General features: G+C 46.2%; 1 protein-coding gene across 5 annotated transcripts in view; it reads left to right on the forward strand.

Annotated features, from left to right (window-relative positions):
* The first annotated feature begins 1,238 nt into the window (after positions 1-1,238).
* TGFB2 (transforming growth factor beta 2) overlaps positions 1,239-13,040 on the forward strand; it is an 82,166-nt gene continuing 70,364 nt past the window's right edge. For 2 of the 5 annotated variants that reach the window (XR_014146597.1, XM_031033500.2), the window contains exon 1: positions 1,253-3,035. Coding sequence is in view for 4 of the 5 variants with exons in the window: in XM_031033500.2 (XP_030889360.1) it covers positions 2,690-3,035 (346 nt within the window). In the remaining variant the exon portion in view is untranslated. Of the gene's footprint in view, positions 3,036-13,040 lie in introns of all 5 variants that reach the window. The other 3 variants (XM_081825179.1, XM_006738262.3, XM_006738263.3) reach the window with 3 other exon arrangements.

Below are 13,040 nucleotides of genomic sequence, written 5' to 3' on the forward strand. Positions count from 1 at the left end.
GAATATGCTAGGTTAAAAGAGCTGAACAGTTTGTTTTTTTCCTGCAAGATTTTCAGAGCCTTTAACATGATGATGGGAATTGTGGATCTGTAAGAAGCAACAGGGACCCATTATCTCCCAAACTTACTTCACTATGGAATCCATATTTGTCAGACATGTTCTCGTACCAGTTTACATACGGCATCTTAGAAGTCCACAGACAATGGATCCTGACTGTAAAATGCAGCTCTACCACTTACTATGGAAAAGAAACATCTGAACTAGGGAATAATAGAGAGGCTTTGAGTTTGGGGGGAAACTCAGCAGAGTTTCCACTTTGAATCATCTTTCTAGTCAGTATGGCCATAGTCATGATGAAATGAAAATGTTGACTTTGAGTAACAAGGTAAAATGAAAGACAAAGGGAAAAGTGAACAGTGGCAAGAATCATTCTTGGATTCATCTAATTGAGACTAGGTTGAAATAGAAAATGTCAAGTAATGTGTAGTGCGTAACAGTAGACATCACTTTAAAATTCCAGCTTCCTGGATGTATGCTATGAAAAGAATGAAGTTGGTTGCTAATGTCTACCTAGGGAAGAAGCTGAGGAAGAGAAAGCCATATGAAGAGGTGGCATATGCAGCAAATTAAGAAGGTATTCATTCATTCAAACAGTGAAACAAGTAAATGTACTTCATTCTCTAGATAAAAAAGATTGAGCTGTTTTCATGTTTTCATCAGTTCACAGTCAAATGGGGGACTAGACTGTAAACAACAAACCATAGTAAGATAAGCTTTAGGATAGCAGTAGTAGCAGTGTTATGGGATCTCGGAAAATGATTCCACTAAAAAGGTAGGAAATGAATCTTAGATTGGAAGCATGTGTTAGGGCTGGGGGGGGTCCTGAGTAAACTGTGTCATGCCCATTCACATGAGAGAGAGAGTGTGTGTGTGTGTGTACACAATACAGAAGGGAAGACTTTCTAGAGCAAGTGATTCAGTTTGGGAGGCTGTGAGTGAGCCACACTAAAAACGGGAGGCTTGATAGCTTGTCCTTCAACAGACAGGTCCAAAATGACTATATAAAGTAAATACCATAAATCACTGTTGTCAGGGCGCACACTCCACCTCCTCCCTCCCTTCCCCACAGCCGTCCTCATTTCCACACCCCCTCAACGGTTCAGGGAGAGCTCGTGGTCTAAGTAAACGAGAGGACTTCTGACTGTAATCCTAGCACGTCACTTTGTTGAAGGCAAACACGTGGTTCAGAGAGAACTTATAAATCTCTCCTCCCAGGCAAGATCGTGATGTTATCTGCTGGCAGCAGAAGGTTCGCTCCGAGGGGAGCTCCAGAAGCTCCCGACGAGAGAGAGAAAAGAGAGAGAGAGAGAGGGAGAGAGAGGAGAGAGAAGAGAGAAGGGCAGACAGAGGTAGAGCGAGAGAGAGGCAGAGAAAGGAATACAGAGAAACGCAGGAGCGCAAGTGACGGGGACACGGGGAAAGGGATGGAGAACATAGTATAACGGTCTAGGGAGCCATTCGGGAGCAAAGTGAGGGGTTGCCCGGCTGCAGAAAGGCGAAGGAGAGGGTCTATTGCAGGGTGCCAAGTGCCCACCTACTCGCCGCGAGAAAGTCCGAGTGGGAGAGAAACCAGGAGAGGGTGGGAAAGGGTGGGAGTCCAAGGGACCCCCTCGCAGCCCCCTTAGGAATAACACTCCCTAGGCAGCGCGTCCCCGGGGCTGAAGGCAACGGCGGCAGCCGGTCGTCTGTTGCCGGGTTGGCGTCTGGAGCGAGAGCAGAAGGAGGAGCAGGAGAAGGAGGGAGGTGGAGGCTGGACGCGTCTGCGAGCGGCGGCACGACGTGGAGTAGCCGGGCGGGTCGGCGCGCGCCGGCCGGGGTGTCGGCCACCGCGCGCAGCAGCTCCGGGAGCAGGATCGTCGCCGCCTCTGCCGCCGCCGCCGCGGCCCGCGCAGGACCCGACCGAGTCCCGAGCGCCGTGCGGAGCGCACCCGCCTCCCCGCGGCGCGCCGGGCTCGCCCCCAGCGCGCGCACAGGAGCGCGCGCACACACACCCGCTCACACACTCACACACTCACACACTCACACACTCACACACGTGTGCGCTCTCCGCTCCGGAGCCGCGGCTGCTCCCGCTCTCAGCGCCGCAGTGGAAGGCAGGGCCGAACCGCTCCTTCTTTAAATACCTAAATTACCGCCCGGCCAGCCTCGGCGGCCCCCCGCACAGCGCTCCCGGCGCCCCTCCCGCCAGATCGCCAGCTGCCAGCCCCGGGACCTTTTCATCTCTTCCCTTTTGGCCGGAGGAGCCGAGTTCAGATCCGCCACTCCGCACCCGAAACTGACACACTGAACTCCGTTTCCTCCTCTTAAATTTATTCCTGCCTAATAGCCACTCGTCTCTTTTTTTTCCCCCCATCTCGTCGCTCCAAGAAAACTTTTTCTTACTCCCCAAAGTTAGGGTTTCCCCTGCCCATCGTGTATTAATATTTCCACTTTTGGAAAGACTTGCATTTTCTTTTTAAAGGAATTCAAGCAAGATACCTTTTTCTATTGGACGTTGACTCTCGATTGTTTGCAAAAGTTTCGCATTAAAAAAGAAAAAAATCTACCTGATCTGTACTTGAGAGTTGTTGGTTTCTTTTTTTTTCCTTAGTTTTTTTTTTTTTTTAACTTTTTCCACCTTTAAAAAAAAATGCACTACTGTGTGCTGAGCGCTTTTCTGATCCTGCATCTAGTCACGGCCGCGCTCAGCCTGTCTACCTGCAGCACGCTCGATATGGACCAGTTCATGCGCAAGAGGATCGAGGCGATCCGCGGGCAGATCCTGAGCAAGTTGAAGCTCACCAGCCCCCCAGAAGACTATCCCGAACCCGAGGAAGTCCCCCCGGAGGTGATTTCCATCTACAACAGCACCAGGGACTTGCTCCAGGAGAAGGCGAGCCGGAGGGCGGCCGCCTGCGAGCGCGAGAGGAGCGACGAGGAGTACTACGCCAAGGAGGTTTACAAAATAGACATGCCGCCCTTCTTCCCCTCGGAAAGTAAGTACTGTTTTTTCGCTTCCATTCCCTGAGGCTTAGCGCTGCCCGAGGCTCTCGGGGCCGCCACGACTCCAGGGACGGCCCTTCCCGCTCCGGGTCCCGGTCTGCGCTCCCCCTCTCCGGTCCTCCGTCCCACCCACCTCCTTGCTGGTTGTGTGCCTGAGAACGTTAGGCTTGCAGTCCGCGACTTTCGACTTGATTTTCTCCATGTCTCCCTTCCCCCAAGGCCTCAGTCCCGTACGAGGCGTTATGCTCTCCTTCTGACCCCTGAAAGTCTCTTCCCGGCCACTAGCCAGGATTCAGACCCCCTCCCCTGTCAAACGAGAGGCGCTCCCCAGGGCCGAGTTAGACCGGGACGTCTCGGTGGGCTTGTTTTCTTTGCTGCGGGCTGAGTGTAGCCCGCCGAACTGGCGCACGAAGGGTTAAAAAAAAGTGGCTCAAAGCTAGCCTCTCCGGAAGGCGCCCCTTTCCGGGCCGACCTATCAGCGGGTTCTCCAAGCCTTCCCTATTGTCTCTGACGCCCCTGAAAATGTCAGCATCGCCAAGGCAAAACCCGATTTGGAGACCCCTCGAAAAATACCTCCGAACCCTCAATTCTTGCATCTCTTGCCACAGCTGGGTGCTTACACCCCGCAAAGGCGAGATCTTGTCACCACGTCCCCCTTTGATGTCACCTGGAGTGGCAGGAAGGACAACTTCGTTTCTGACGATGTTAAAATGAGTGTTTTACTTCGCGTTATTTTTCAGTATTCCCTCAGACCTGTCTTCTTAAGATCGCTGGTGGAGCAGGTCATTTTCCTTACGGGTTTATCGTTTATCTTTCTCCTCTTGAGCCGCTTTCGGCTCCCTGAGCTCTCTTAGGCTTCCTTGCAGTTACTTCGGTGCATTCCTAAATCTCACAGAGTGTAGAAGACAGCCGATTTTTTTTTTTTTTTAAACTGGCTTCTCTGAGGGCAGTGGCCTCAAAACTAGTTGGCATACAGTAGCAGCGGGAGTGACGTGATTTATCGCAGTTCCTCTGGGGGGAAGGGAAGAGGACAGTTAGCTGAGAATGATTTCCAAGTTCTTAGGGAAAAAAAAAAAAAGAAATAAAAGAAAAGGAGAAGAAGCATCCAGTGATACCTGAGAGGGTTAAATACCAGGAAGAAGAAGAAGAAGGGAAAAAAAAGCTTCAACATTTGCGTATTCCAAATCCCAAGTCATAAACTTTTTCATTGGTTGCCCATTTCTCTCCTCCCCTTTCCATGCCCTATATACTTGCTGGCTGCCTTCACAAAGTCTCTGTGTCTTGCCTAAATAGATAATATGGCCATCTTGATAGTTTTCTCCTAGAGGTTCTAATTGCAGGATGGTACTTTTCTTTTTTAATATTTATTTTTAGTTTGACAAATCCTAGTTCTGTGACTTGCCATGTCTTGTACTTGACAGTCTCAGAATGTCAGCCCATGGATCTCATGGCAGTCTTCCTAGCCACCTTTCTTTTTGCTGCACCTTCTCTTCTTGTCCAGGAGCAGAGTAGATCCGAGAGATCCTGGCAAGCAGGATGGTTTTATTATTGTAATTAGGCACCGTCCACAACAGTGGTGATAAATACACACCGCCCTGGTTATTCCCCTCAGGAAGTAAAGCTTTCTACCTGGGGTGGAGCCAAGGAGATATTAGGAAAACAAGTTCACTGTAATTGGTCCAGAATGATTGAAACCAAACGGAGAGTTGAGTCAGTTTGCTTTCTCAAGCACGTGTATCCGGTCTACTGGTATTTGGGCAGGCGGGCAAGTAAAGTGGGTTATATAGAATCTGAACCGGGTTTACTTGCAGAAGTTCAAATGAATTGCCAGCATTTTATAACAGACAGGAGGTCTGATTTCTTCCTCATCATTAGACAGGTGTGGCGAGAGCCATTTACCTAAGAGAGTGTTGATTCTTTGTTCCTTCCGGCACACCTCAGTCCAAAGAGCCAAGGTGATCCAACCCAGGAAAATGATCATCCCCAAACTGGAAAAATTCTCAGAATGTAAGGATTTCAGACAGCTGAAATTTTCTGATGACAGCTCAGATCAGTGTGTGGATTCTCTACTCCATCCCACCTCCAGCTACCAAATAGATTAAAAGCTCTGCTAGGTGCAGTATAAAAAAAGTATACTATCAGTTTTCATACAGAGAATACCAGCTTCTATGGAAGTTTAGGGGCAGAAAAGCATATTAAGAGTAGATTGGATACTACTGTGCAAGAACTGTGGATAATTTTATAGAAAGTAGGTTAACTGATTTTCCAGCACTTTCTAGTTATACTGGAATATAGTGAACCCTTCCAAAAAAAAGGAAGAAAAGAAGAAATCACTCCACCGTATTTTTAAAGAGCAAATTGAAAGTACAGCATTGGCTTATATACTAGCTTTCCTTCTTTAGGACTTTTCCGCCCAACTCTTAATTCAGGCGTCACTGAAGTGGCTGAAGGGAGGGAGTGTGCCTGTCATTTCTTGCAGTGAATCCGGCAAGGGTCATAAGCCCCAGAGATGAAGGCATGGGAAAGATCACTGGTTCATTTTTTACCATCAACTTATTAGCGTTCAGGGAGTGACTTCAGCTCAAATATTACAAATATGCTCTAATTATACTCAATGAGCTATATATCATTACAGATCGCTGATAGCCCTTTGTGGGACATTTTATACAGTTCAGACTACATATTTTTAGCAATGTGGAGATTTAAAAGTAAAAATATAAGAGATATTGTATATGCCCTCAGGCATATTTTGTTTTAAATATTATCCTTGGCCTGGTATACTGTATAAATACAGTAAATATGAATAGAACTGGCCAGGTGCCAATCTCCTAGGATGAATTTTAGTCAAGAAGGTATTTATGGGATATAAATAATACTGTGTCAACACTTAAAGAAAGGGTCTGATTAGTTTTGAATTTATTCATATTGATCTTTTCACATGCTGTTAGTTTAAGGCTCAAAGTGGAGTTATGTTAAGGTTTACCGATAGTTTACCCAGTGGGAATTTGTGGACGCCCCAGTCCTTTCGACAAGCCATCTGCAGTTCAAGGCATATCTATTGGAAAGACACTGCACAAAGCTTTAGAAATCTCGAAAGTGATTCCGTTCACTAGACTGAGAATCCAGATGACTGACAGTTAAAATCTGTAGAGGCTTGGGCAGTCAAAAAAAGAAAGAGACAGTAAGTTTCATTTTCTATCTTTCCTCTCACTTGTTTTCATTGTAACAAACCAGGCAGTGTTGGGGTTCTAAAAGGTGGTGATTTTGCCCTGGCCCCCACCTCCCAGGGAACCTGGGGCGAAGTCTGGAGTTTTGGCTGTCATGACCCTTAGGGAAGGCATGCCACGAGCATGTCGTGGGTAGAGGCCAGGGACGGTTGCTAACCATCCTCGAATGTACAGGACAGGTTCCCTCCACCCACCACCACCAGCACATACATCAAAGAATCGCCAGTAATGCGCTTGTTGAGAAGCCCTCGTACCCCTGCTATCGATTTTGGGTTACCGAATTTTGCGAGGAGTCCCATTTTAAAAGTAATAACCCTAAAAATCAAATATCTGTATGACCAAGAGGAGATTAAAATGAGAGCATTGAATGGAAAGATAATCAGAAAATTATCTTCATGAGATGGGAGTTTGAATTGGACCATTTTGTGTGGTGGATACTTTATTATTATGATCCTAAAGCACCTAAATTGGAGACCTCAAGACTTCCCATTTATTTAGCCTAAATAATGATGTTGCCTCACCCATCAGTAACTTCAGTCAGCAGCAATGTGATGTTAGACAGAACAGAGAAAAAAGAAATGAGGAATTGTCTTGGCTTTTCCTTGCAAGGAGAATAAGCAGTTCATGTTAATGAGGAGTGGGATCTCCAACCTAGACAACCGAAGAAAGTAAATAATTGTGTTGGTTTATTCTATCATATTGAGTTAGATAAACCAAAATATACAGCCTGAGACATCACAATGAGGTTTCCTTTGTAATTGTTTCACACGAATGTTAAATCTTTAATAGCAAACAATCTCCTTTTCTATTTCCCCTGTAATTTTCCAAGTGAAATCGTGGAATGTAGAATGAATACCAATAGCACTATGGTTTTGGGGAATTTGACATAAGATTCTATTCATGGACATGTCCTTCTGTATACAGATTGCTGGACTATTGGCCAGTTGCCCAATGAAGGAAAATATTAGCAATTGCTGGAGCATAGTAGTATTTTTGCTTTATATCCAGGGATTTTATTTTTTAAGATTCTCTGGTGAGGATGTGTGAGAAAGAAAAAGAGAAAGATCAGAGACAATCGGATTTGACCTCTTGACTTCTACAATGATTGAGTTATTAATACACAGCAGACCAAACTTCAATTTCTGCATTTTTACTGTATCATTGCTTGTACTAACTCTAGTGCCTAACTGTGGTTCCAGTAAACTTGGGTCACATTCTTCTTTCAGGATTTCCTCTCCTTTCCTTCTTTTACTTTTCAAAGACTGGGAGAAGGATACTGTTTATCACTGAAGTAGTTGGGCAGGCTTTGTTGCCAAGTGAGAACAGCTCGCCGCGAGCCTCCTCTGAGGAGTCCCGTCCCTTGGAGGCTGGGCTTTGCGAGGCTAGAGGGGCAGGTGGGGACCCCTTGACCTGGCAGAGGGACCTGGCACCCTCTGTGTCTCCACAGCGACCCCTGGGGTCCACTCACGGAGCTGCACTTTGTAAATTCCGACTTTCCCCTGGTGAGAACACGCTGATGTAACCTAGTCGCAGCATCTTTCATATAAAGATATGAAAGAATGACAGATCATTTTTCCTAGAGGAAACGGAGACGCGAAAAAAAGGGCTAATGACTCACTCTTGATCCCACATCAAATCTGGGTTAGCACCGAGGAGGTCACTGACTCTTAGGCCTTAGCCCAGAGATTACAACACACTCCCGGCTGCATTTTTAGAAGGTTAGGGACACCGAGTGGAGGAGCCCGGCCCTGGGCGAGCGGGCGGGCGACCACCGGATGGGACTCGGTGTGACTCCGCCCTCCCCTGTCGCCCCTCCCCCCCGCCTTTCTGCTCCCGGCGGAAAGGTGAGCAGCAGCCTTAGGGCAGAGCGACTGCGTGAAGGAGCTCTGAAAACAGCCCTTTCAGCTGTCTTGATGTAGCATTTCCGGTCCTGACGGATCCTGGAGAGAGGCTCTGGATTTGCCAGATGTGCTCGCTCTACGCAGGCAGCCCTTCTGCTGCAGGGTGTATTCCACTTTGCAGGCTCGGAACAGCTTGATGAAATGTGCCTCTGGCCCAGATAAACAAACGTTTCCATTGTCATTTTGAAACCATATGGCGTGCTTTTGTTTTTTAATATTCTTTAAACAGAGATCGTTTTAAACCTAGGAATTCAGTGTTCTCCAGGTACTTTAAATTTAATAACAGGCTAAGGATTCTTTGATGGGCTTGTTTAGACTGAAAGCTTGCCTCCGTCATTTGTTCAGGAGAAACTCGCCTCGCGCAGCAACCGCGGAGGGGTTTTGCTTGTCATTTGTTTTGTTTCTTTTCTAACCTCTGATGCCGGAAGTGGGTGTGGAGCTGCTCTGCGCCGTGACCACGTCCACCTCCTTGCGGCCTGGGGTCGGCTTGGTGGCCTTGGCTCTGCATCAGACTCCCCCTCGACCTCTTGCCCACAGCCTCCGAATTGCCTTCGTCTTCACTGTTCTGGAATATCTGCATGCGTGGCGGTTCGCCTCACTTAACCAGGTTTCACTTGCTTCACTTCTCAAGATGAGGAAGGTAGCTGTTTCCTAGGGTTGTAAAGGACCCAGGATGAGGGGCGTAAAGAGGTATCAGGCTCTGTGCGTGGCACTCAGTAGGCGGTCTTGGCAGCCATCATTCACTGAATCTCAAACATCATTGATTTTCAGATGCGCCATTATTTTGTTTGCCACTAAGCAAAGAATAACACTATTATAACATGCCATCGATTGCAAGACACATTAAAGAGAGGTATTTTAGAGATAGTAAAAATGTGATTAAAAGTGATGCTCTGGGAACCACTCCCACTGGCCTGGAATCTCTTGGCGCTTCATTCTTTTCTTTGTAAGTTCTACTCAATGGATCTATTTCCCTTGCTCTCTTGGATTGGTCTTTAGGTGACCTTTGCCACTTAAGGGACTGGGAGCAGAGACTGGAAGGGCTGGTCATCCACCATGTCTATTAGTACTATCGGTGCTCATATAAGAAGGCCTTGAGAATTTAGACTTCTTCGGTAAGATTTCAGATTTCTTAAGAAAACATCCAAGACCTTTCAGGTTCCAGTCCCTCCTTGTTCAGCCCCACCTCTTGCTAAATCCCATTCTCGCTGTAAGCTACACTCCAGCCACATCACCTTCTTCGCCTTTATCCAAATGGGTCATTTATTTTCGTGCCTCCAGGCCTTTGTCTATGCTGTTTCTTCCATTGGAGATCCATCTTTTAACACCTCTAATCATCCTCTGAGGTTTCTTCAGGTGCCAAAACCTTTGAGTTTCCCAGTCATGTGAATCAGTTCATCCTCTGCATTCCCACAAGACTGATACTCATCTCTAAAGCAGCCTCTTTTCTTTTGCTGTTGATAAAATCTAGCTGTGGTCCAGCTGTCTTCTTCGCTGGTTTGTAAACTGCCTCGGAACAGGAGCCGACTCTTACAGAACTAGTGCGTTGTATTTGCTCAATACCTGCCTCATAAACGAACAAGCATTTCCCTTTAGAGAATAAGATGCAACCACCGACGAAGGCTCTATGGTTCCTAAGTATCAGGACCAGGGGATGTAGAGAGATGAAATCTACTCACCTTCATTATCAGGGAGAATGTGCTTGATGGATCATGACACTGTGGTTACAGCAACACTGGGTTTCTCATACCCATACATTTCCTGTTTCCAGTTTTACAGTGAAGAAAATCATGATGAGAATAGTGATGGCAGCTAACCTTCACTGAGTACTGACTGTGTCAAGTATAGTCTTAAATATTTTACCTGTATGTCCTTATTGATCCTTACAAGCAACCCTTTAGAGTCCATACTAGTATTTGCTAGCATTTTCCCTGTGACATATGAAGACATGGGCATGGCTATTTCTATCAGGGATGGCTTATTGAAAGTAAGGCTCTTGGGCGCCTGGGTGGCTCAGTTGGTTAAGCGTCTGCCTTCAGCTCAGGTCATGATCCTGGAGTCCCGGGATCGAGTCCCGCATCGGGCTCCCTGCTCAGCAGGGGGTCTGCTTCTCCGTCTGACCCTCTTCCCTCTTGTGCTCTCTGTCTCTCATTCTCTCTCTCAAATAAATAAATAAAATCTTTAAAAAAAAAAAAAAAGAAAGAAAGTAAGGCTCTTAGTTACCACAAATAAAAGAGGCCCTAAAATAGAGACCAGGAAATGGAGAGCATGACTTTCCTTGCCCTCTGGTGAAATGATGCAGGGCATCCATGCAAGAATGGTGTCTGTCCTCTCCTCCCAGGCATTACATCCTTAAGCTCTGAATTCTTTCCCTACAAAAGGCTATATACCCTTGAGGCCTTGGATAGGACCCTCAGTCTTTTTCCCTGCCTTTAACACATTCAACTTTTCTCACTACATTTTGGTTGATAAAAAAATTATGATTTATCAGGTCCCTGGTTTTGGTCGTTAACTGCAACCATTTCTTCACAAGAGTTCTGATAAGTTTGATTGATGCGGGATTCCTCTGGTCTCTTTCAGAGGATTAATTTATTTGGGAAGGCAGGCTGGTAGTGGTGCCTTGACCATGGGCTTTGGAGCCACACAGACCCAATAAGGAAAAGAAGGAGTATAGATAAAACGGAATTGCACCAAAAGAGTCTCAGAGACGGAAGGGGAAGAGGTGGCACCAAAGACAAGAAGCCCTGCTCCAGGCCTATGGCAGTTGTTAAAAAGGGGTCTTGTTTTCGTTAGTAGAGAGGCTCTATATTTCAGCGGTATTAAAACATGCATATGACTCACACAACATTCACCTCTTTATCTTGCTCAGTTATAAGGTTTGAAGTCCAGTGAAGGAAGGAGGGGATGTTGTTCCTGAGAGGCTAGCATGCAGAGGGTGTTTCTGGGTAATGTGCATCTGGCTCAGCCCTTCCTCACAGGGTCTGTGGAGAAGGAAGCCAGGCCATTTGGAGTTAAGGCTGAGCCAGGTCAGGCAGCCAAAGTTAGACTGTGGTGGACCTCATTTCACTTCCACAATCAAGCACTGGCCACAACAGTTTCTTCGCTGTCAGGTGATTCATTTTTTTTTAAAAAAAAAAAAGCCTTAGCAACAAAATGACATGAGGGAGTAGAAGTCTCAAAGAGGAAGATGGATGACAGGAAGAGGAGAGCGTGGTCAAGTGTCGTGGCAAAGGGTTTGAGGAGGAAATGAAAACGTGGGAGGTGATAGCAGAGAGGAGAGGCCGCACCAGGCCCTGGGTGGTTGTTAACAGTGCAAGGCGTTCTCCGTGTGAGGTAGCGTCCAGCTTTCCTGGGGCAGCCGAGTGAGGCCATTCACTGGTGTGAGAAAACATCGCTGTCCAAGAGGAGTTGAGTTTACCAGATTTAGCATCTGTTAGAAGGAGGGGAAGCCTCCTGGTGCTGAGAAAGCTGTTATTTGTGGGCCAGGACCATCCCTTCATTCTCTCAAATGAGCCCTTCCAAACGTTACCACCTGACAAGTTGGAAACGTGGGGCTTAGATAGTCCTTTAACCACAAGGATTTGAGGAACTCAAGGCAAATGGAAAATGCTTTCTGGAGGTTGTGAAGCTCGAACCTTCTGAAAATAGCCCAAATATGTTTCTGAGTTCCTCAGGCAGCTGTTTGCCTGTCTGCTGGCATGTTCCCCGTGTTTCACGGGGAGGGTGCCGCTCTTCCTTCAGGCGCTCCTTGCTGCCTACGTGTTGGTGATTGGGAAGCAGGCTATTCCTGAAGCGGACACACTGGGTTCTCGCTATTTGAGACTCCGACTACTTTTTTTGGAAATGTTGTTTGTTTCAGGAAATCCTGTAGCATCTTTCCAGTCTCCTGAAAGAAAAAGAAAAATGTGAGTTAGACCTTGGCTCTGTTCATTTGGCTTTCCTATCTAACCCACACCACACTGAAAAATACCACATCTGTCTTGACAAAGCTAGTTCACAAATAACTGCTCATTCATAACTTAAAGCTGTTGTAAGAGTCCTTACTTGTTATTTCATCTTGTGAACAGGAATGCAAAGTTTGGTTTTGAGAAAGACCCTGAAATGACTGCAGGTCTGGTGACCTTTGCAAATCTATACAGAATCACCATCTAGAAGAGAACACTGCACATTTTTTTTCGTGTCTTTTGAGAGCACGAAAATATTGATGGTTGTCCAAACATAAATGGGAATTTTCAGGAAAATATTTAATTTTTAAGTTTTGGATTCATCTCAGCATTGGCAATTCAATGCTTTTTTAGACCAAATTCATCAGTGATTATTCTCTCTATACCAGAGGCAGCAGGGACTTTGTCATTCCTTCCATTTGGGGGTTTGGTTCTTCTTTGGTCATTTATTTTCCTATCCATTGGTTTAATCTCATTTTCACTTCTGCTTTGATATCTTAATGACAATACCATTGAAGTTGTTGCTACTTGCTTTATAATAAACCCTTATAAGTAAGTTGCTGGCTGACCAAGCAGCCAAAAGAGTGGATGACTTAGTCAGATTCCACTTTAGAAGGAGAAATAAAAAATCACAGACGAAGGACATTTTTTTTTTTTTTTTCCAGAAGATAGGTGTTTTGGTAAGGAAACTCCCCCCTCTGAGGTCTGTTTGGGCTTTCTGAGGGGAAATGTTTCCACATCCAGCTCATACCTGGGCATTTGGGGCTGTGGATGTTAATGAGAAAGGAACAGAGGTGGGAGCGGGCTGGAGTTCCTGGCTTTAACCGGAAGTAGCTGAGTAGAACCAAAGCTGAATTTTGTCCAGCTCCTTGGGTTCTGAAGCATCTGTGCTCACCTTTAGATACGTCTGCTAAAAAATCATGTTG

The sequence above is a fragment of the Leptonychotes weddellii genome, chromosome 6, assembly GCF_054177405.1.
Source record: "Leptonychotes weddellii isolate Sample4059 chromosome 6, ASM5417740v2, whole genome shotgun sequence".
NCBI classification, from domain to species: domain Eukaryota; kingdom Metazoa; phylum Chordata; class Mammalia; order Carnivora; family Phocidae; genus Leptonychotes; species Leptonychotes weddellii.